We start from the raw sequence: 26,154 nt of genomic DNA on the forward strand, positions 1-26,154 counted from the left end.
GATAAAAATATAATGGCATCTTTTGTAAATCTCAAGAGCCACTGGGCTAGAAAAAATGAAACTTATGTGAAAGTTTACTTACTTAGCATAGATTCAAATTTGTACAAATCATGAAATCATGATCTGGGGGGGGGGGGGGGGGGGGGGGCACAATAGGAGATCAAAGTTTAACATAGGAATATATAAGGGGAGTAAAGCCATGATTACCGTATATACTCGCCTATAAGTCGGATTTTTTGGAGTTGAACTTTGGTCCTAAACTCCATGTCTGACTTATAGGCGAGTTATAAAATGATTGGTATTTTAGAAGGTCAATCCCTATAATATAAGCTTCATAAATACAACCGACTTATAGGCAAGTATATACGGTAGTCATATTAACATGGAAGCATCCTCAGTTAGTGAAGATATAGTTTGTTAAGATCAGGACCCTTGGGAAGGGGCTACAATAGGGGATCAGTTTTACAAGGGAGTATATAGGAAGAAATCTTTTCAAGAGTAGCAAGACCACACTAAATCATTAATTTGCAAAACACTCAAGTTTTGAGGAGTCTTTTCTTTTTTTTTCTTTTTTTGAATTAAGATCAGCGCTGGGATTAGGCTTGGGCAAAAATCAGAAATCCAGATAGAGATACATACTTGCGTTCAGAAAAATATATCTATGGAACAGCAAGCCATGTCGATCATATTGATATTGAAGTATCTATGTGTTGTGTGGGTTCAACTTTGATAAATCATAGTTCCCTTAGGTCTAGATTTTGGTGTACAATATGGAGCAGGGTTTGACATTTACTTTTATGAGTACTAGACCAGTTGGGCCACTCCCATAATTTTTACTAGCCCTGACCTAAAATCACTAGCCCTGACCAAACTTGAAAATTTTCTTTTTGTAACCTGCTATTATTATGAAAAAAAGTTTCGAAACCATACTATCCCTCGCACGTTTTATAAAGGTATACATTTTGACAGACTGTTCCATAGGTCGCAGCCCACTGAGTCAGGTTAAGCAGAACATGCGAATATTATAAGCTTTAAAGAACATTCAAGGAACTTAAATAAAATTATTACTGTAAATATACATGTAATTAAATTAAAGACTATATTATTCAATGAATATTCAAACCAATTGATACTGAATGGAGCTAGTTTCGAGATCGAGACTTGTCTATTACAGCCGGGATAAAAATAGCGATTGTGTCATATGGGAAAGTTTTCCTTTTCAGAGCGATGGCTGTGTTTGCAATTGGAAAATTAAGAAAATTTCTTTAAAAAGTTTTTAGAACATTTATTTGAAAGACTGAAATGAGGGTTTACATTTATTTCATTCACGCGACCAGTCGGTCTAGTTCATGAACATTTTACACGACCGGACCACTCATTTACTAGACTGGGTCGGTCGGACGTGCCTTAGTGTCAAACCCTGTGGAGTCAATGTTCTTATGAAATTAAAGATTGAAATTTAAAAAAAAAAAACTTATGAACAGCAGGGCCGAAGAGATTCAGGGGAGCATTCTGGCATATCACCTCTTTTTTTTTTAATTGAATATACAAGAACTAATGCTTCTCTTCAATTCTGAAACCACTCAGATACCGGCGGCCCCTTCCCCTCTAAAAAAAGAAAATAAACACAAATGTAGTGATTGTTTTATTAACAAGTTGATAAAAAAAAAAAAAAAACTGTAATCTTGTTTTTGATGCATTTCTTTATGCATGAGATCTCCATTTTCTCGGAGACAAATCTCTAAATAAATATGCTCATTTAAAAACAATAAAATAAAATTCCCTTCTCTTGATACACATGTAAACCAATGACAATTTGGATACCTAGTCAAAATCTGACAACATAATTTTATCTGAAAATAGCACTCAGTTGCAGAATATAAAAGATTTTGTGTATCATTAAACAACAAATTTCCCATGATGCACAACTCTTAAATTTACAGCTTCTGTTCTAGACTTAACCCAATTCGATTTGTTGTCCTGTCTATTTTTATAACACGGACCTCAACACGGTAACCTAGCTGTAATTCTGTCCTTCTCATATTGGAGTTGTGAATTAGTCCATCCCTTCCCACACCGATATCCACGAATGCCCCAAAATGAGTCACATTGGTCACTTTTCCCGTCAATGCTGTTCCTTCCTTCAGACTGGCAATATCACGAATTCCCTCCTTGAACAGTGGTTTGGTATGTTTTTCTGTGAAATATCAGTTTATACAAATAGTAAGGAGTTTGTAAATTTTGCACATTTTATCTCATTTTGTAATATAAGGTTTGTTTGTAAAACATAACAATTGTAATAGTAAACAAGAGGCCCATGGGCCACATCGATCACCTGAGCACTGGCTGGCTAGGAAAAAAGCAGCCCCCCCCCCCCCCCCCCCCAGTCATGATTTGAACAAATCTGAATCTGCACTACCTGACGATGCTTCCATATACATGTAAATATGGGATTGTTCTTGACAAGAAGATTTTAAAATATTTTAAATATTTTTCCTAGTATGTATTCCTACGTAAAACTTCGATCATCCATTGCCCCACCCTACCTCCCTGGGGTCATGATTGGAACAAATCTGAATCTACACTACCTGAGGATGCTTCCATATACATATGACCAATCATGGCTCTGCTGTTCTTGAGAAGAAGATTTTTAAAGAATTTTCCAACACATTCTTATGTAAAACTTTGATGGTCCATTATGGCCGCACCCTACCCCTGGGGATCATGATTTGAATAAATTTGAATCTACACTATGTAAAAATGGTTTCATTGTGGCCCCACCTCTACACTAGAAAGGTTTCAGGGAAGTTTCAACTTTTCTGACCCAGTGGTTCTTCAGAAGATTTTTAAAGATTTTTTTCTATATATTCCTATGCAAAACTTTGATCATCCATTATGGCCCCACCCTACCCCCAGGGGTCATGATTTGAACAAACCTGAATCTACACTACCTGAGAATGTTTTCTATATCAATATGACTAATCATGTCTGCTGCACTTGAAAAGAAGGTTTTTAAAGATTTTTCCGATGTATTCCTATGTAAAACTTTGATTGTCCATTGTGGCCCCAACCTAACCCCAAGGGTCATGATTTGAACAAAATTGAATCTACACTATGCAATAAAGATTTAAGATAAGTTTCAACTTTTCTGGCCCAGTGGTTCTTCATCAGAAGATTTTTAAATGATGTCACCAAAGAACTATATGCGGTATATGCATATTTTTGCCCCCTCCAAAAGTCATATTTTGAAAAATTTTTGAAATGTGCTGAATTTTATGTATTGTATGAGAAATCTAAATGAACAAAAAAATTATAGTTTCAAAGTAGGTTATTGGCAATTTTTGTTTCTATGACGTCACAAACTATTCGGATTTTATGTTATTTTTCAGAAAGAGGGAAAAAATGGACAAAATTTGTTCAATTTTTACTATAAAATTTATAGAGCGCAGGCCTGCTCCAGAACAATATTTACATATTTCATTGATATTATCATTCTACACATTATATTAAAATATTCATTTGGAGAAGGCCTGCGCTCAGTGACTTTTACTCAAAATATCGACGTAATATACACCTTTTTCTGTGTAAATCATGAAAATTTTGAATTAACATCATTTTCCTGACGTCATATCTAACATATGGCATCATGGCTTATGAAAATATTCAGTGCTTTGAAGTCTGCAGATATCCCTCTGTTTTAGAACACAATTAAAGATTTCTCCGTCAAAGTTTGATTTTTTGGGGGCAAATATTGGTCATTATCAAATATAGACCTTTTCACTAATTCTTAACTATCTCCCCTAGAAAGAGGGCATGGCCCTTCATTTGAACAAATTTGAATCCCCTTCACCCAAGGATGCTTTATAGCAAGTTTGGTTGAAATTGGCCCTGTGGTTCTCGAAAAGAAGTCGAAAATGGGAAAAGTTTACAGACGGATGGACGGATAGACAGGCGGAGGCCACACAAAATGTAATCAGTAAAGCTCACTTGAGCTTTCAGCTCAGGTGTGCTAAAAATTCTAATTTGTCTTATAATCTTCATCTTAAGCTTAAAAATACTTACTGGTAAATATGAAATCTCTGTCCTATTTTTAATGAAATTAAAGGGTAAAGTTTTTGATGGACACTTACAAATATCAACTCTGCTTTCTGATGCTCAGAAATATACAATTTTTACTGAACTGTAGAGAGACCTGTCACTAAGCTTTATACAGATAATTACCTCTGATATCATATCCACATGGCTGGACAAATGCATCCAATATCAACTGTAGAGTAGGCTCCCCTATTTGTAAATTTCGGTTTATTTCCTTCATACCTATTAAAATAAAACACTTGTATAATTCAGCTAAAAGTTAGTTAAATCAACTTTAAGTTCAGCACATAATGTTAAATTAGAAGGGTTGTCATGAAATGGATAAAGTAGAAAAGCTCCAACCAGTACACATTTCTTGATGATTTATTATGACCTTGAAAATATAACCTTGCACCACAGTCAGATGCAAATTATTGGCTGGGGAGATCTTCTAAATGATAAGACCGGTATTTTTTTTGTACAATATCCGCCTCATTCAATCAAGGTTACCAATTCACTATGAAAAACTTTAGAACATCAATAAAAGCTGAGTTACTACAAATAGAGTATTGTTATGGCTTGAGAGAAGGGAATAAAAGATGTGGATATTGAATCTACTTACTATGTTTTCTCTGGTACTCCTTCACTTGTTTGATACAGTGGTCCTGACCAATATCTGATGATTTAATACCTATTTGCTCCTCCAGCCTAAACATATGCAAAATTAATGGATGACAGACAGTATACATGTACACATGTAGCATGTACTGCAGATTACAACAGCATTTTCATCTAGCAATCATTGCATAAAGCTTACTTTTGTGCCACATCATAAGATTCTGGATGAATCCATGTTTGATCCAGAGGCTCCAGATCCCAGCTTGTCCGTCTTTTCTTCACTTTACTTGGAACCTTGGCATTTGTAGCTTTTCTTTTCCTTACTTTTGATGGTTCTTCTTCATCAGAGATCAGAATTCTTCAAGCAATAGTATTAGTCAGTAATTAGTAATATTAAAGCTCTTGAGGAACAGTACAAAAACAAAGGGCCATCATGCTCACCTGAATCAACATACTCTTCCTATTACACATAAAATTTTTGTTCCCCATTTGTCTAGTTCCTAAGGCCCTTTAATCAAGATGTGTCTCAGCCAAGTAAATAAACTCTTAGTAAGCCACTTTAATAAACAATTTGTCATTTTAAGAGAGATATACTGTAAAACAAATATCATTGGCAACAATTTTAATACACAATTCATCAGTTAGAAATTAATTCTTTACATGAAATACAGTCAAACCTTGTTATATCGAACTCAATGGGATCAAGAAAAAACTTCGAGATATCGGAGGATTCAAGATATCCGGGGTAAAATACTTAAAGAAAAAGAGGTTGGGGCTTCCATATCACTTTGACATATCCATAGTATTCGAGATGTGAGTGTTCGAAATATCAAAGTTCAACTGTATTACTTTTCATAACTGAGGAAATGCACACAATTAAATAAATAATTTTTGTGGAGAAATATTCACATGTAAAAGAAGGTTGTGAAATTCGTCCGACTGAGGCACAAATAAAAAAGCTGATTTACAGAACATAAGAACTCCAAGGATCACCGTACCCTATTATCAGAGGGGGAAAAAGTCACACTGTCCAGTCAGGTGAATTGGTACTTAAAATACATAGCTGAATGACAGATAATTGAGGACAAGTTTTACTTACGGATCATCTGATCCATTCTGTCTTTTTACAGGTATTGAAGAAATGTCAGAATGGTTTATGCTTTCTACACTGGAAACAAGAGAAATCAAAGATTATAAAGCAATTAGCATAATGAATGACATCTACAAGTAAACCAAAGTTAATATTAAATGAATGTATACGATGATCGAATTAAATTTATCAATTCCTTGGTATAGAATATAACATGCTATTTTTTTGTCCAGATACAGGTTTATATTTATTGGGAAATGACTTAGTCTAAAAGACTTCTCATAACTACTCAAAAATAAGTCATTTGCAACATGCAAAACAAAATTGGTAGTGTACCAATATCTGACTTGTGTCAAGCAGATTTCTAGTACTTTATGACCATTTTAATCTGAAAGCTCTCTGAATTACCAAATGCCAATCTGTGCAGACAGAAGGAAGTGGAATAGGTATACCGAGTATTTTAGTGTTTCTCATCAGTTCAGATATTTATTATGGATGGCAGTAAATGTTTGACCCTGATAACTTTTAGGGGTCATTCTTTAGCAATAACCATTCTGTACACGGTTGATTGACCAGCAAAGACTTAATGACTTGATGAACTTTTATAAATGCTTATAATTGTCAGCCTGTATTTAAGATTTAATGACTATCAAGCTAAGGCTTCACACAACATTCGATGGACAAAATTTAATATACATCGTAGGTAGGCATAACATAAAAAACAACTGAATGTGACCTTTGAGCCTGAAGTCAAGAGGTCATATATTCAAGATGGCCAAACTGATCACTTAATTTTGATGACTACTGTGTAATCGTTTTACCGGGTATTGCATGGGAGTCAGTATTTGTGGGCAAGCAAAGTTTTACTAATTCCTGAGGACGTAATTTTGTGGCTAACTCGTTTATACAGAAGATTCAATAAAATCGATATGTGGACAAAATAATCCTTCACATGGATGTACAGTGCTCCCCCGTTTTACTGCCAACATTTGTACCTCGGCAGATTTGGCGTTATAACGGGGGGTGGCATTAAAATGGGGGAATGTAATTAGGCACTTGAAAACTGAAGACATTGGCACTTATTGCTACTAAATCTTTATTAAAATGTTGGTACCTTTCATTTTTAAGACATTTATCTATTATTGATTGTTTTTTTGTGTTATTTTATTGTTTAATAATAAAACGTCCATGTTATTTTCTGATGCAAACTCCTTAGATTCCAAGTAGCACATCACGATTGATTCACAATTTTGAACCCAACTTCAGCTCCATGTTGGGTGTCCTAATATAACACACCTCCTTATTCAACACTTATTAAAATGCCACAAAATATAGCTATGTATGCATAGTATTCTTTTTTCACACCTAAGAAATGTAGAAACCCCAATTACAGCTTGTAAACACAACATGGCTTGATTATCTCGTGAATTTTCAGCTAACTTAGGAAACCAATAGGGATTAGATATGCTCCATTGCACATGTCACCGGTGAAATTGATACTTCATTGTGTAATTTACTTCTCATTAATTTAATACATAAAACGTAATTTGACTGATTATTTATGCATCCATTATTCTTACAAACATGTTTAATTTTTCTACATATTTGATTACTGCAGACTAAATCGGTTATAGAGACAGATAAAAAAAATATAACTAACAATATTAATAATGATCATTAACTGATAAATATATAATTTGAACATGTTGAATAATTTTTTAGGGGGGTGTAACTATATGTTTCTCATTTAACTTTATTTTATGACACGGACCTACCAATCCAATTTTTGAAAAAAAAGTATTTTTATTGGCGGTAATAACGGGGGTGATAATAATGGTAGTAGACAGATTTGTACTCGAAATACGTTGGCGGATGGCAGTAGGCGGGGGAAATGGCATTAAAACAGGGTAATATATAGTGAGAAAATCGGGACTTTGAATTTTTTGGCGGTAAGCTGGGGTGGAATTATAACGGGGGAGCACTGTAAATTCGTGAGTAAGGGTGACCCATGATACCCATGAACTTTGGTCCCCTGTGAATCAATTATAATTCAACAGTATCAAACAAATGCTTTTCAATTTACTGTTCGACAAAAATTTGTCAAATGACCAACCCAGGTGCAATATGTAATTTTTTTTTCTTTCCATTCAAAATACCCAACTCACTGTGCGATACTTACTCTACAACATAAGTAGACTGGGAAATTCTAAGAAATCCTGCACACTGCTGAAAAGATTTATCCCCTAATCCTTTTACAAACTTCAACTGGTTTCTGTTGGTAAATGGGCCCATTTTCTCTCGTCTCTCGATGAGACTCTTGGCTTTCGAAAGATTCAGCCCTGCAACTCTTCTAAAATTACAGGAGAAAAAGTTTATTATAAAAGCCAAATTGCAGATATTTTGCCTATTGCTGATAACCCAAACCCTCGAGTCCACACTCAGTGCCGACAACCTTCACCCAGAGATGGTCAGTGGTGATAACTTTTGCCCAGGGGACCCTCTGATCCTTTAGCTTAATACCCAGTAGGACCTCTCTGTCAGTTTTTTAAATAAGTTGTAATATTCTACATATCTTTACCTCATAAGGTCTTGCTGCCTGTGTCCTGATGCTCACCTTAACAAGGCCTCACTGCCCGTGTCCTGATGCTCATCTTAACAAGGCCTCACTGCCTCTGTCCTGATGCTCACCTTAACAAGACCACACTGCCTGTGTTCTGATGCTCACCTTAACAAGGCCTTGCTGCCTGTATTCTGATGCTCACCTTAACAAGGCCTCACTGCCTGTATTTAGATCCACCCCAACAAAGCTGACACACTCTTCCACTACGGAGTCTAAGGCTGCCTTTAACTGACTCTCTGGTATATCATGCTAAAATTTTCAAGGATTTACATGTATATCTAGCAATCTAAATGTATTACCTAATTCTTAATTTAATTGCTATTTCATTTATTTGTATTATTCTTTAATTTTTTTTTAAAAAAATTATCCTTTTAAAATTTTTTATCACTTTTTAAATTTCATATTCTTTTCAATCTTTTTATTTTTTCTTCCTTTTTTTTAAAATTCAAAACATATACTTGAAGCTTCATTTCATGCACAGTTGCTGCTTATACAGTCAAGCTTTGATAATATGAACTTAACACCTTCTTGATGAAATTTGGGTGGGGGTGGGGAGTGGGTACAGAATTAACATTCATATTTATGTTTCACTACAATTATAAAAGGCACTTTCACTAATCCAAACACCATATTAATCAAGACAATAAGCTTAGAAACACTTGTCCAAATTAATATGGCTTGATTAATAAATTCCTGTATCTTGGTTCAATTTCCATCATTATTTCCTCACCTGATACTGACCGACACCTATGTGCTTTGGATCAATTTTCACCAATTCTGCCAAGGGATCTAACAATCTTCTTGCAATAGAAACTACAAAACAAGATGCCTATGGGTCACATTGCTCACCAAAGTCACTATTATCTTCCTGACAAATGAATTTATACATGTAAATAAATGAAGCCTCATGTTGTTGTTTCTAAATTTAGTCCATAATTTCAACAATTTTAATTTACAGTAAATTCAGGCTTCTTGTAAACTATACATTGAAGCCTTCTTATTCTTCTGGATGTTGATATCTTTCTATTTCAAACTTTCTTCCCCAACTTTGGCCTTCACCTTACTTGTGATGCCATGCTTTCAACAAACTTGAATCTATATGACAAATTGATGTCTGAACATAACAAATGAAAGCTTTCATGTAAGTATGGTCTTTTCTGTCCAGAGGTACTTGAGATCTTTAAATGCCCAACACTATTTTTCATTATATATCCCGTTGAAAAAGGATGTGGAACTAAATTTGAACAAACTTGACTTCCCTTTCATCCAACGATACACTGTGCATTGCATAGATGAATTGCCCAGTGGTTCTGGAGAAGAAGCCAACAAGAGGCCCAAGGGCCTTGAATCGCTTTTCTGATAAACTGTAAAACCTATCACTTCTATTTGAAGCCTCTAAGTATCCTGTATATTTAGATAAACCCTTGAAATTCCAAAGGTAGGTCATCATGACCTACATTTTAGATGAAACACTCTTGAGAACCCAAGATGATTCTAATCCAGTTAGTACCTGAGAGTTGGTCATGGTGACCAACTTATCACTTGTCATTCTCTGAGGACCCAAGATGCATCAACTAAGTTTGATGATTCTAAGCCAATTAATACCTAAAATATTTTCAAAATTATAACCATAAAATTTCAAAAGTAGGTCACAGTGAACTACTTTTCAGATGACATACTTTGAAGACCCAAGATGCATCAACTGACAAAGTTTGATGATTCTAAGCCAATAAGTACCTGAAATATTTAATTAAAGCCATATTTTCAAAAGTAGGTCATGGTGACCTACTTCTCAGTTGACTTACTCCAAAGACCCAAGATGCATCAACTGAAAAATTTTGATGATTCTAAGCCAATTATTACCCGAAATATTTAATTATAGTCATATAAATTGAAAGTAGGTCATGATGACCTACTTTTCAGTCCTACTCAGACCTACTCAGAGGACCCAAGATGCATCAACTGATAAATTGTGATGATTTTAAGCCAAACAGTACCCGAATATATTAAATACAGCCATAAAATTTCAAAAGTAGGTCAGGGTGATCTACTTTTCAGTTGTCGTACTCCAAGGACCTCAGATGCATCAACTGACAAAGTTTGATGATTCTAAGCCAATTAGTTCCTGAAATATTTAATTGAAGCCATACATTTCAAAAGTAGGTCATGATAACCTACTTTTCAGTCAACTTACTCCAAAGACCCAAGATGCATCAACTGAAAAAAGTCTATGATTCTAAGCCAAAAAAGTAGGTCAGGGTGATCTACTTTTCAGTTGTCGTACTCCAAGGACCTCAGATGCATCAACTGACAAAGTTTGATGATTCTAAGCCAATTAGTTCCTGAAATATTTAATTGAAGCCATACATTTCAAAAGTAGGTCATGATAACCTACTTTTCAGTCAACTTACTCCAAAGACCCAAGATGCATCAACTGAAACAAGAGGCCCATGGGCCACAACGCTCACCTGAGTCAATATGGCCCTGCTGTTCTTTGTCAGCAGATTTCTTCTTCTATATATTCATACGTAAAGCTTTGATCAACTGTTCTAGGCATAACCTATCCCCAGTTGCCATGTTTTGAATGAAATTGAATCTAAACTTTCTGAGGATGCTTCAATATTCATATAACTAATCATGGTTTTGCTGTTCTTGAAACGGAATTTTAAAGATGTTTGCCATCCTACCCTGGGGGGTAGGAAGGGAGGGGGGATTCAAGATTTGAACAAACTTGAATATACACTACCTAAGGATGCTTCCATATCAATATGACTAATTATGGCTTTGTTGTTATTGAGAAGAAGATTTTTTAAGATATTTCTTATATATATTCTTTTGTTAAACTTTGATCCCCGATTATGGCCCCACCACTACTACTGGAGGATGCCTTGAACAAACTTGAATCTACAATACTTGGGGATGCTTCAATATCAAAATGACTAATCACGGCTTTCCTGTTCTTGAAAAGATTTTAAAAGATTTTTCCTATTTATTCCTATGTAAAACTTTGATCCCCCATTGTGGACCCACCCTACCCCCGGGGATCTTGATTTCGACAAATTTGAATCTACACTACCTAAGGATGATTCCATATCAATATGACTAATTGTGGCTTTGTTGTTCTTGAGAAGAAAATTTTTAAAGAATTTTCCTATATATTCCTATGTAAAACTTTGATCCCCTATTGTGGCCCCACCCTACCCCCAGGGGTCATGATTTGAACAAACTTAAATCTACACTACCTGAGGATGATTTCATATCAATATGACTAATTGTGGCTTTGTTGTTCTTGAGAAGAAGATTTTTAAAGAATTTTCCTATGTATTCCTATGTAAAACTTAGATCCCCCATTGTGGCTCCATCCTACCCCCGGGGGTCATGATTTAAACAAACTTGAATCTACATTACCTGAGGATGATTCCATATCAAAATGAACAATTGTGGCTTTGTTGTTCTTGAGAAGAAGATTTTTAAAGAATTTTCCTATATATTCCTATGTAAAACTTTGATCCCCTATTGTGGCCCCACCCTACCCCCGGGGGTCATGATTTGAACAAACTTAAATCTACACTACCTAATGGTGATTTCATATCAATATGACTAATTGTGGCTTTGTTGTTCTTGAGAAGAAAATTTTTAAAGAATTTTCCTATATATTACTATGTAAAACTTTGATCCCCCATTGTGGCCTCACCCTACCCCCGGGGGTCATGATTTGAACAAACTTAAATCTACACTACCTGAGGATGATTTCATATCAATATGACAAATCATGGCTTTGCTGTTCTTGAGAAGAAGATTTTTAAAGAATTTTCCTATGTATTCCTATGTAAAACTTTGATCCCCCATTGTGGCCCCACCCTACCCCCGGGCATCATGATTTGAACAAACTTGAATCTACATTACCTGAGGATGATTCCATATCAAAATGACTAATTGTGGCTTTGTTGTTCTTGAGAAGAAAATTTTTAAAGAATTTTCCTATATATTCCTATGTAAAACTTTGATCCCCTATTGTGGCCCCACCCTACCCCCGGGGGTCATGATTTGAACAAACTTGAATCTACACTACCTGAGGATGATTCCATATCAATATGACTAATTGTGGCTTTGTTGTTCTTGAGAAGAAGACTTTTAAAGAATTTTCCTATATATTCCTATGTAAAACTTTGATCCCGCATTGTGGCCCCACCCTACCCCCGGGGGTCTTGATTTGAACAAAATTAAATCTACACTACCTGAGGATGATTTCGTATCAATATGACTACTTGTGGCTTTGCTGTTCTTGAGAAGAAAATTTTTAAAGAATTTTCCTATATATTCCTATGTAAAACTTTGATCCCCTATTGTGGCCCCACCCTACCCCCGGGCATCATGATTTGGACAAACTTGAATCTACACTACCTGAGGATGATTTCATATCAAAATGAACAATTGTGGCTTTGTTGTTCTTGAGAAGAAGATTTTTAAAGAATTTTCCTATATATTCCTATGTAAAACTTTGATCCCCTATTGTGGCCCCACCCTACCCCTGGGGGTCATGATTTGAACAAACTTGAATCTACACTACCTGAGGATGATTCCATATCAATATGACTAATTGTGGCTTTGTTGTTCTTGAGAAGAAGATTTTTAAAGAATTTTCCTATATATTCCTATGTAAAACTTTGATCCCGCATTGTGGCCCCACCCTACCCCCGGGGGTCTTGATTTGAACAAAATTAAATCTACACTACCTGAGGATGATTTCGTATCAATATGACTACTTGTGGCTTTGTTGTTCTTGAGAAGAAAATTTTTAAAGAATTTTCCTATATATTCCTATGTAAAACTTTGATCCCCTATTGTGGCCCCACCCTACCCCCGGGCATCATGATTTGGACAAACTTGAATCTACACTACCTGAGGATGATTCCATATCAATATGACTAATTGTGGCTTTGTTGTTCTTGAGAAGAAGATTTTTAAAGAATTTTCCTATATATTCCTATGTAAAACTTTGATCCCCCATTGTGGCCCCACCCGACCCCTGGGGGTCATGATTTGAACAAACTTGAATTTACACTATGTAATGAAGGTTTCCCATAAGTTTCAACTTCTCTGGCCCAATGGTTCTTGAGAAGAAGATTTTTAAAAAAAGACACCAAATTTTCACTTATTCTTAATTATCTCCCCTTGGAAGAGGGCATGGCCCTTCATTTGAACAAACTTGAACCCCCTTCACCCAAGGATGCTTTGTGGCAAGTTTGGTTGAAAATGGCCCAGTGGTTCTGGAGAAGAAGTCGAAAATGTGAAAAGTTTACAGACGGACGGACGGACGGACAGACGGACTACGGACAAAATGTGATCAGAAAAGCTCACTTGAGCTTTCAGCTCAGGTGAGCTAAAAAGTCTATGATTCTAAGCCAAAAAAGTAGGTCAGGGTGATCTACTTTTCAGTTGTCGTACTCCAAGGACCTCAGATGCATCAACTGACACAGTTTGATGATTCTAAGCCAATCAGTTCCTGAAATATTTAATTGAAGCCATACATTTCAAAAGTAGGTCATGGTAACCTATTTTTCAGTCAACTTACTCCGAAGACCCAAGATGCATCAACTGAAAAAAGTCTGTGATTCTAAGCCAATTAGTACCTGAAATATTTAATTATAGTCATATAAATTGAAAAGTAGGTCACGGTGACCTACTGAAATAGGTCACGGTGACCTACTTTTCAGTCGACCTACTCTGAGGACCCAAGATGCATCAACTGACAAATTTTAATGATTCTAAGCCAAATAGTACCCGAAAATATTAAATACAGCCATAAAATTTCAAAAAGTAGGTCACTGTGACCTACTTTTCAGTTGTTGTACTCCAAGGACCCAAGATGCATCAACTGACAAAGTTTGATGATTCTAAGCCAATTAGTACCTGAAATATTTAATTAAAGCCATAAATTTTCAAAAGTAGGTCACGGTGACCTATGTATTTTCAGTCAAACTACTCCGAAGACCGAAGATACATCAACTGACAAAGTTTGATGATCCTAAGCCAATTAGTACATGAAATATTTAATTATAGTCATATAAATTGAAAAGTAGGTCACGGTGACCTACTTTTCAGTTGACGTTTCTTGAGGACCCAAGATGCATCAACTTGCAAAGTTTGATGATTCTAAGCCAATTAGTACCTGAAATATTTAATTAAAGCCATAAATTTTCAGAAGTAGGTCACAGTGACCTACTTTTCAGTTGACATTTTTTGAGGACCCAAGATGCATCAACTTGCAAAGTTTTATGATCATAGGCCTTAAAATGTCCAAATTATGCCTCTAAAACGCTTTAAAATCGAATGCCTGCAAAGTTCAAAAAGTAGGTCACTGTGACCTCCTTTTTAATAAATATGTTTTATGGCCCAAAGATGCATCACCTTACAAGATTTAATGATTCTAAACCTCTTGGTATTTGAAATAATGACCTTAATTTTTTTTGAAAAAGATTAGCCATAAAATTTAAAAAGTAGGTCATGGTGACCTACTTTTTAGTCGACGTACTCCGAGGACCCAAGATACGTCAAATGACAAAGTTTGATGATCATAGGCCTTAAATTCTTCAAAATATGCCTCTAAATCATTTTGAAAAAGAATGGCTGCAAAATTTAAAATGTAGGTCACCTACTGTGACCTACTTTTGAGTCAACATGATATGAGGTCCTTAGATGCATCAACTGACAAGATTTGATGATCCTAGTCCTTATAGTAAGCAAAATATCAACATTTAAATAAAATGTAATTTTTGATCAACTTTGAAGTGACCTTGAGACCACACCCTTTGCCCCAGGGTAAATCCCTGTGCAAATTTTAATCTAGAACATATCCTCATCCTTTTGTGTAAGTTTGGTGATAATCTGCCAAGTGTTTCTTGAGAAGAAGATTTTTTAGCAACCAGTACTTTTGTTTCTCTTTTCCTAACTATCTCCCCTTGTTTAAGGGTCACAACCCTAGTTTTAGTATAAATGGGAGCCCTTGAGCCAAGGATACCCTGTGACAAATTTGACAATAATTGGCCAAGGGGTTCTTGAGTTATGGCCCATATTCTAAAATGTTTACGCACACCGCACAAATGGCCATAGCATTAGCTCTTTGAGCCTTTGGCTCAGAAGAGCTAACAAGAGGCCCATGGGCCACATCGCTCACCTTAGCACATTGGCTAGACTAAGGCACAAATCAGTTCAGTAATGAAAGGGGGGGGGGGCTTGAATTTTTAACTACCTGATGAGGCTTCCATGTCAATATAACATATGAATTTGTAGTCCTTGAGAAAATTTTAAAAGAATTTTCCCAATTATTTCTTTGTAAAAATTTGATCCCCCATTGTAGCTCCTCCCTATCTCAGGGGTCATCATTTGAACAAACTTGAATCTACATTATCTGAGGAAGCTTCCATATCAATAAGACTAACATAGCTTTTCTGTTCTTGAGAAGAATTTTTTTTCTATATGTTCTTATGTAAAACTTTTGATCCCCCATTGGGCCCCACCCTACCCCCGGGGGTCATGATTTGAACAAAATTGAATCTACACTACCTGAGGATGCTTCAATATCAATATGACTCTTCATGATTTTACTGTTCTTGAAAAGAAGATTTTTAAAGATTTTTCCTATATATTTCTATGTAAAACTTTGATCCTCCATTGTTGTCCCGCCCTACCCCCCAGGGTCATGATTTGAACAAAATTGAATCTACACTACCTGAGGATGCTTCCATATAAATATGACTCATCATGGCTTTACTGTTCTTGAACAGAAGATTTTTAAAGATTTTTCCTATATATTTCTATGTAAAACTTTGATCCTCCATTGTTGTCCCGCCCTACCCGCGGGGGTCATGATTTGAACAAACTTGAATCTACACCACCTGGGGATGCTTCCATGTAAATATGACTCATCATGGCTTTGCTGTTCTTGAGAAGAAGATTTTTAAAGATTTTTTCCTATATATTTCTATGTAAAACTTTGATCCTCCATTGTGGCCCCACCCTACCCCCGGGGGTGATGATTTGAACAAACTTGAATCTACACTACCTGGGGATGCTTCCATATGAGTTTCATCTTTCCTCGCCCTGTGGTTCTTGAGAAGAAGATTTTTAAAAGATGCTATTCATTTTTCACTAATTCTTAATTATCTCCCCTTGAAAGAGGGCGTGGCCCTTCATTTGAACAAACCTGAATTCCCTTCACCCAAGGATGCTTTGTGGCAAGTTTGATTGAAATTGGCCCAGTGGTTCTTGAGAAGAAGTTGAAAATGTGAAAAGTTTACAGACAGACGGACAGATGGACTACAGACAAAATGTGATCAGAACAGCTCACTTGAGCTTTCAGCTCAGGTGAGCTAAAAAGTGAAAAGCTTACTGATGACAAACTACAGATGACAGAAAAATGGAAGCCCAACATTTTGTTTAAAGATATACACGCTATATAAACATGATTTTTTAGGTGAAACAAAATGATTAAATGATTTAAGAAACATGATGTGTAATAAAAAAAAAAAAATACTTTCCGCAAAGTTTTACTAAATAAGTTGTTGTTATTACGTAACAATTAAACAAGATCTGCAATTAAGAATTCAGCCTTTTCATGAATATTGATGAAGGAAGTGCGTAAACGGTACATTAACACGCATGTCCTCGGGAAATCATAGACAACGAGGTACGTTGCATTTTCACTACGATTATAGATAAAAGGTTAATATCTGTCATTACAGAGTAGATGGTTAATACAGGTTGTTTTAAAAGATAAGTATCTTTAAGCATTAGATGTGTGCCATCAATGTCAAAAGTTATTTGTATACCAAACGGCCTACCTCGTTTTCTTGACTTTTGTTTATCAATCTAAAAGTAGCACGTGTCACATGACGCATGAATTTAAATAGAGGCATTACTTTCCTAGTAGGAAAATAAATAATTATAAATTGAGATCTTTATAATGCGTTCATTTTCAATTGTGTAATTTACAGTATTTTTGTAACTTTATTTGGTAAACAAATAAATAAATTTCCAACTTTATTTTTAACTGAAGTAAATTATAGCATGTATACCTTTCAAAAAATGCAGTTGAGTCTGTAGATCGGGAGAGTTAAAATTATATTCCATTCCAATAGATTATCAGTCATTTCCATACATTACTAGATGGTTTTATACAGAATCATATTTTTTCCCTAAAAAAAAATATGCTGTAGTACAAAATTTTTTCCAAATTACTGATATCTGGAGAACAACACCTAATAAGATTGTATGTTATAAATCCTTAATTCTCTTCTATACTCGTACATACCAGCCCCCCTCAGTGTCGGGTCAAGATTGGGAAGTTCTGCTTGAGCTAACTCTGAGCAGCTATAGATAGATGCACCATCCTCATTAACAATGCTGAAAATAAACAAAGTTTTCAGAAGAACTATCTTGGAAAAGACCAACAACAATTTGATATCACAGAAAATATTGCTCCTTAATCTGAGTACTGTACAAAAGATATACATGTAGCCATGAAAGTATTGATACAAGTCTGGTTGAATTTGGCACAGTGGTTCTGGGCAAAAAGTCGTTAACATTCAGCTAACAAACAATACATGAATGAAGGAAATACTGACATACAAACAGATTAGAACAGACAGCGATCATATGATGAATTTAAGTACCGGTAACCTTAAAAATTTTAAATGTACTGCGCGGAAATCCCCAAGTCTAAAATTTTTATCAATTAAGGGAAAAAGGTTCATTTTAATAATCAAACACTAACCAGTATTTTGTAGATGTTCTTTGGACAACCTCTGTAAGAATTTTTTCTGTCTCCCTGCAAGCTGTTCCATTTCCTAAGGCTATGTACTTACATCTACAACCGTAAAAATTAATGTGAAAATGTCACCAACTGTAACTAAAGCTAAGCCAATGGAACAACATCTCCAAGGGTCACACTACAAATAGATGATGCTGCCTGTAAAAATTTTACAATATTACATCTTTACGCTTCTGTATTTATCTTCTACAGATCCTCCATTTATGACCTGGAAAGTAGAACAGACCAACAGGCATGTGCTTTCTGTACATTTTTTGGTATAATACTTGTAAATGTAAATCATACATTTCAAACCTCTGTGCAGTTTTCAAAGAATGATAATCCTCATAATATTAAAAAATTATTCTTTTTTTTAAGGTGCACTAACCCTCAACTAAAAGAGATAACTTTCACTGGGATAAATGGCTATTTGTTAATAAAATGTCAAGTTAACAGGCCATTTCTGTCATATTTTGCACCGCAAGGAATGCTGAATTTGTGTGTATTTTAAGTAAAAATTATATTTCTTTTGGAAAATCATAACTGTCAAAGCAATTTTTTTTAAATATGAGTGATTAGAAGGTTGATGAACTTTAAAGATTTGTTGTTATACCTTTTTTTACTTAATGTTAAACAAATTCTGAAGTGAAATTGTGAAGTCCTTTAAATAAATACAATTTGTTGGGAACTAAAACCTGGAAAACAAACCCATATCTCTCTGTTGCTTGCCCTAGTTTTCTCTTCATTTCCAGAGACAAGTTTAAGTAAACAACATCTGTATGTAAGACCTGACCTGAAAAATTAAACAATTGCTAGCAATTTAATTCTTTAAAAACACATTTTGTAATCACTTTATTATTATTATTTCATATCTGAACTTATAGACATTATTTCTCAATTTTAGCACAGAAAAAAATTGGCCTGTAGCAGATATTAAGCCCTTACCATCAGACTTTCTTATCTGTTTGATTATCAGAAACACTGTAACCTACCAGTCTGTGAAATAACAGCACATTTACAGCCATTTTTGAAGCCAGGGTCTATTCCCAGGATGCTGTGGCCTTTTAATGGGGCAGACAAAAGCAGATTCCGTAGATTGGAAGAAAAAACATCAATGGAGGATTTCTGAGAAAATTTTGTTAGCTCTGACCTGCAATACATCACACTTATTAATAGTTTATGCTAAAATTAATGAGTGGCAGTGAATGTCAAATTGACGCATCTCAAATTAAAGTTGTCAGGAAGAAAAATTGGTTTACAGGGTTTTGGGGATTATATTAACTTTGAAATGAACTTGTCCAATGGTTCATACAAACATCTAATAAATTCAAGTACAATTTTTGTGAAAATTTCAAGCAGGGTGAAATGGATAAATTGTCAAAAAGGTCCACAAAACTGTTAAATTGTAAAACATATTGCAATGATCACGACCATACTACAATTTACTCGATGCAAGGATGACCGAATGAATGATGGATACCCAGAATATCCAACAGACATACATGTACAAATGCTACACAAGATTCCTTTTCCATCTAGAGGTAACTGATTATTCAATACTGTATACAGGACAAATTTATGTCCCTGTTTTATTTTCGCCTCTTTTCCTATTGTTGCAAGTGGGCAAATTTAAAACAGAACAAATTTAAAGAAGGCAGGATTGTCTCTTAGCATGTCAAATATGTCTGGGGCATATTTAAAATGGCCGGGGCAGAATTGTTTGCAAATATGAAAGGGTGAAAATAACCATGCATACAGTATTCTACAAAGCTTTGTGTAGAAATCTATAATACCTGATTTGTCGGATGATCTGTGGCTGTACCAGTCTGTTCCAGCAGTCTTCTATAGCCTTTTTTATCAGACTCCTCACAGCATCAGTACAGTCATACCTAATGTACTTCCTTTCCACAGAGCTATCAAATCGATGATGAATACTTTCAGGAATTGTATACTTCACAGTTAAAATCTTCTGTTCCTCCCCTCTGTTGATTGCCAGTACCTACAGGAAAATGTAAACGGTTAGTGATAAAGGTTTTCTGACAAACTTACCAAAAAAAAATTATTAAAAGAATTAATTTTTTAATTAAAATGCTACATGCCAATCAATGAAAATGACTCATATACTGCAATTTGTAACAAATCTGTAAGAGTGCAAGTGTGAGTTTTACCTTGTGAGCAGGTCAAAATGCTTGACACTGTAAATCACTAATATACATGCATTTAGTGACTATAATTTCTTAAGACAATAGCATTGCATTTATTAGCAAGACATAATCTTTATGGATCTTTCCTGCATTGAGTTACTTTACATTATACTTTACTAAAATCTTAAAATAAAATATGGTTTACAGCAACTTGATTTGGTCTTGCATTCTTATGAGAAAGCTTCAATACTTACTTGGTCTTGCCAGATTGTTCATTTCATATTTGATATGGTCTGATATGCTCATGAGATAAATACAATATTTATTTGATATGGTCTATTATTTCTGTGAGATAGTTACAAAGTAACACTTACTCAATGTGGTCTGATATTATTGTGAGATAGTTACAATTCTTACTCAATGTGGTCTAATATTATTGTAAGATAGTTACAGTATTTACTCAATGTGTCTGATTTTCAGTGAGATAATTACAATACTTACATGATGTGGTCATATATTCTTGTAGATAGTTACAATACTTACTTGATGTGGTCTAATATTATTGCGAGATAGTTACAATACATGTACTTACTTGATGTGGCCTGATACTCTTTGAAGATCCCTTGAAGTCAAAATAGTTTTCAAATTTGTAACTAGACTGTTGTGCCTTCTCAGCTTTTTCCAAGGTTTTAGCACCTAACTTTTTGGATACTACAAATTTGGAGCATTCAATTGTAACACCATTTGCCTTACATCTGCAATGTTAAAAAACAACTGCTGGTGTATACATATAAGAATAAAAAGAAAAATAAAATCTACTTAATATACATGGGTAACTTCTAAGAACTGATAAAAATAATAAATCTTGCTTCTATTTTTAAATTTTGAGATGCCCATGAACCAAATGAAGGTAAAAATTGATTTTCCAGTTTCTAGTCATTTCAATGCATTCCAAAGATTTAAAGGAAAAATCTAGATAAATGGGAAAAAATAATCATTTCTGGCATTGGAAATGATACTGTTTACTAATACATGAGTTCCATGGTTCATAACTCTCACCTGAGTAGGCTTATTCTTCAGAAGTTTCTCCAACTTTTTTTCCATGAAAACTTTTGAACCCATATTGTGGCCCCACCTATCCCAAAGATGTGGTGTCCTAACCAAACTTGACCCCACACTAAATGTAGATGCTTCAGTATTAATTGGGCTTGTTCTATACTTTACTTTTACATGTGTTGAAGAATTGAGCCCCCTTTGTTGTCTAAAAATATGCTGCATTCTTAAGAAACTGTACTCACAGCTCTTTAATGGATTTGATGACACTGTCATCCCTGTTAATAATGTCTGCTATGATGTGTTGAATTCCAGTCTGGACTTCTTTCTCTGATGATAGTCCTTTGAAATAAATATATGCTGAATTCAAGCATTTTGTTATCCTGAATGTAGATACATGTACTTCAGAACATAAAGTTAAACAATGCCAAAGTCAACTAAAACCTTTATTTTGAACGAATAGAAAACATAAATTGATCCCATTTTAACACATTCTTACCTTTTACATCTTTTTTAATGCACCTTTTAATGTCTACTTTTCTAGGACTGTATATGCAGTCGTTGGCAACAGACTCGAGGTTCAATGCTCGGGCTCTTTCTGCCAGTGTTCCCTTGTTTCCTGGTTTGTATGGTGCATACTGTAAATAAGAAATAATGTATGTGTACATAAATTGGCGTATTCAAATTTTAGCACAATCACTGGGTATGGAGTTGTTGGCTTAATTATGAATTAGTGCTATACACATATCTGTGTCGTGTATTGCATATACATGTATAAATAAGCTCTTAGCTGTATTCATGAATTAGCGCATCATTGTCTGCGCCAAAGCCACTAAAATATGAAGCCTGCTTTTCCAAGTACACATACAGTAGAATAAAGTAGTTACCATTACTGAAATTTTCATAATAGTGATCAAGTAGTTCGATCAAGACATTGTGTAGAAAAACCTGAGTTATTGATCTTATATCTGCGATTCTATTTGGGACAGGTTTCGGTCAGAATGGGCCAAAGTACTGTCAGCAAAAATCTTTGAAACATAAAAATTAGTGCTTATTAATGCTTGCAACCATATCTGTGTCGTGTATTGCATATACATGTATAAATAAGCTCTTAGATGTATTCATGAATTAGTGCATCATTGTCTGCACCAAAGCCACTAAAATATGAAGCCTGCTTTTCCAAGTACACATACAGTAGAATAAAGTAGTTACCATTACTGAAATTTTCATAATAGTGATCAAGTAGTTCGATCAAGACATTGTGTAGAAAAACCTGAGTTATTGATCTTATATCTGCGATTCTATTTGGGACAGGTTTCGGTCAGAATGGGCCAAAGTACTGTCAGCAAAAATCTTTGAAACATAAAAATTAGTGCTTATTAATGCTTGCAACCATTGAAACATAAATGTTAACATGGTTAATGGATTTTCTTTATACTAAAGCAAAATATGCCACAAAAGCTCTATTTTTTTTAATTTATGGTGTAATTACTGCTTACACATCCATAAAATTTAAGTTGAGGAAGGAATTGCACACAACACAATACAGTATTCACATTCAAAAAAAGATATGTGCAGGATTACTTAAATACTGTATCTTAAGTTCAATTTACTTATTTATTTCTGTGATAGCAATACAAAAATAACAGAAAACAAGTCAAAATAACAAAATTAAAATTAAATCAGCAAAGCAGCAAATGACATCAATCAAGATGTAAATTATTACTTCCATTAAGCAAGCATAACTAACTCACCCAACATCACTTATAAGCATGTTACTATATTCCCTTCAACTTCGATGGAAGAGGATAACAAACAATTCTTACCAAGTCTTCTACTTCTGTAAGAGACTCTGCATTTCTAATGCTTCTCTTAATTTGCTCCGTGAGTTTGTTTTGCTTCTGTAGCCCTGTCAGCACTGTGAAGATCTTCTGCTGAACCCCTCTGTAACACAGTGCAAAACAATCAGAGATTAATATTCTGTAAAAATTTATGACACTAAAAAATATCTATGTTAAAAACCATTCTAAAAATCAATAAAAAATGTTATGGTCCTTTAATTAAGTACTTTATTAAGCAAGACTAATTTACAGCTTTTAGGAAGGTAAGTGGGAAGCATCTCCAGACTAGAAGGGTATACAGTATGGAGGGGTAACGGGACGTTTCGTCCCTATTGACGGTTCGCGCCGAGACCATTCGCCCCTAAAGACCTTTCGCGCCGAATTTAATCTATAACGATATAAATACGATATGTTTTAAGATAAATATTTACATATAAGGTTAATATTAACTTTATTAAAAAAAAGTTCACTCTTGCAGGTGACGGGACGTTTCGTCCCTATTGACGGTTTTAAGATAAATATTTACATATAAAGTTAATATTAACTTTATTAAAAAAAAGTTCTAAAGTTACTAAAAAAAACTTTCATGACTGTTTAAATTGTTGAAAATAGGCTTATACCATAATTAAAGGTATAATTATCCATGTGCAGATATAATTATGTTTATTCAGCAATCATAATTGTCTGATTCAGTATTGTAATTAAGGTGTTATAATTATAATTTGGAGACTCTCCATAGAAGAAGCTGCAGCCAAGTACATGGATGACAACATCACAGCATCCCATTTCCTGAAGGTGTGCGGTTCCATCTATGCTGGTGTTTTTTATGTTTGAGGTATTCATGTGACAGATGTGATTTACTGTGATTCATGCACTGTGATTTACTGTGATTCATGCCCTAGCTGTGATTTACTGTGATTCATGCACTGTGATTTACTGTGATTCATGCCCTAGCTGTGATTTACTGTGATTCATGCACTGTGATTTACTGTGATTCATGCCCTAGCTGTGATTTACTGTGATTCATGCACTGTGATCTATAATGCCATTCTTTTATAATGTGTCATATTGTGTATGTATTGAAAGATACATGTAACTTATTTATTTACTCTGCATATCCTGTATTGATCATGTGATATGATGTTCTGTCGTGTCATACTTCTATATGTTTATGATTTTTGTATGCTTCTTGAATACAATGAAAATAATTAAAACATATATATTTATTTTGCTTATTTTTAGTGTTGTTTTATTCAGAAATCCAGGGGTTATGTAATTGAAACTTAGGTATGACAACAAGAAGATATATGAAATGTCAAGCAAATGGTATAACAGCCAATTTGAAAGTATATAAATAAATGTACATATTGTGGTTAATATAAATAAATAAATGTTCGTAAATAATATAACTTTTGCCCTACATATTTTTACTCGGAACAAATTTTACACATTCACTCACCAGATTTTATAGTCAATATAAAACTATTGACCAACATCTCAAAATTTACATCACTGGCCCCCTTTTTCTTTCATTATTTTAAACTACACGATTCTTCCAATCGATCAGCACCTAAGTCATAAAAAAACTTGAAACAAGAAAATATTTTATTGTCTTTATTTATTTTTAATACCCGAAGTATGATACTTTTTAGTGCAAAGCACAAATTGAGTATTGCTATATAAGTATTTATCAAAAATAAACTAAAAAATCTCAAAATTCTTTGATATAACTAATTTCACAAGTGACATACCTTAATTTATTTCTATGTCTGTTATATCAAAATAGATCAGTTATTTTTAAATCATCATGTCATTAAAATAATCATGAGTTGCTGTTTTCTCACATCATATAAAAATATCAGATCATCTAGAATTTTTTTTTAAGCAACAGGGATATATAGCATGATATAGAGATAAATTCTCAGTTTTTATTCTCTACAAGTGTATTTTGGTATGCATCATCTATTATCAGTATTTCCCCCATACAGGCAAAATTATCTCAGTCAGGTTTTCAGTGTCCGCAGGGACTTATAGGTCCTTATAGGTCCTTGCGGTGTCAGGTGTTCAGTATAACCCATATAAATTGGTATTATTGATTGAACCAATGGATTGGATTAATATGACACAGTATAAAAGTCATGAAGAAGTTGATAATTGCTGTTAACAAGTGATAATTGCCACATCATTAATTAATTGATCTTCGGCGCGAACCGTCTGGGGGCGAAACGTCTCAGCGCGAATGGTCTTTCGGGGCGAACCGTCCCGCACTCCCTCATGGGGGAGTTGGGACACAACATCAAAATATAGTTTGAAAAGCAACAAGTAATTAAGTTTTTTTTTTTAAACTAACACATTACACTAGTCCCATATTATCAGGGAGTAAATATACAGTTAGACTAATTGATTACTAACTTTGAGAAGTTTTATGGACAATAAAAAAAATGTATTATTGTGACAATATCGTTTTCAACATCATATGAAGTTGTAGTTAATTTCACTTGGTGGGTCTCTCCTTGCTGTTGATACATGGATTTTCAAAGGTGTGCGATTTTTCACAATTTGTAAAATTTTATAATACAACCTGTGTCAGTATTCAACTTTTTACTTACTTCAACTCCTCCGTTTGCGTTTTGATTTCACGAAGTTTGTCTACCTCCATTGCCCCCGTTTGTTCTTTCCGGTAGCGAGCGATAAAAGGAATAGTGGCTCCATTCTCTAACATATGCACAACATTTTTTACAGCCCATCGTTCAAGATTGACTTTCTCACTTATAACATCTTCTAACACCCAAGAGGGAGTAAACTCGCACATCATGACAATACAGTCACAGTGAAAAACAAAAATTAAAATGAAAAAATTTCTGACGATTTTCCCGCAATTTCTATTTTCTGAATCTCGATCC

At 34.5% G+C, this 26,154-nt stretch overlaps 1 protein-coding gene across 1 annotated transcript; it reads right to left on the reverse strand.

Annotated features, from left to right (window-relative positions):
- Positions 1–1,659: 1,659 nt before the first annotated feature.
- On the reverse strand, positions 1,660–26,082 carry LOC133172544 (S1 RNA-binding domain-containing protein 1-like). Its single transcript, XM_061307461.1, has 18 exons — positions 25,861–26,082; positions 23,237–23,354; positions 21,910–22,048; positions 21,656–21,752; positions 20,950–21,112; positions 20,007–20,212; positions 19,206–19,363; positions 18,922–19,006; positions 18,178–18,270; positions 17,716–17,807; positions 9,133–9,215; positions 8,545–8,651; positions 7,962–8,132; positions 5,792–5,860; positions 4,892–5,050; positions 4,697–4,782; positions 4,222–4,317; positions 1,660–2,197 (listed from the first exon to the last, which is right to left on the reverse strand). Exons 1-18 carry the CDS (start codon positions 26,064–26,066, stop codon positions 1,938–1,940), a joined length of 2,388 nt encoding a protein of 795 aa, XP_061163445.1. The 5' UTR covers positions 26,067–26,082; the 3' UTR covers positions 1,660–1,937.
- Positions 26,083–26,154: the final 72 nt, after the last annotated feature.

Source organism: Saccostrea echinata, unplaced genomic scaffold (genome assembly GCF_033153115.1).
Source record: "Saccostrea echinata isolate AGI-Se365-2 ecotype Australia unplaced genomic scaffold, CSIRO_AGI_Sech_v1 ptg000002l, whole genome shotgun sequence".
NCBI lineage: Eukaryota > Metazoa > Mollusca > Bivalvia > Ostreida > Ostreidae > Saccostrea > Saccostrea echinata.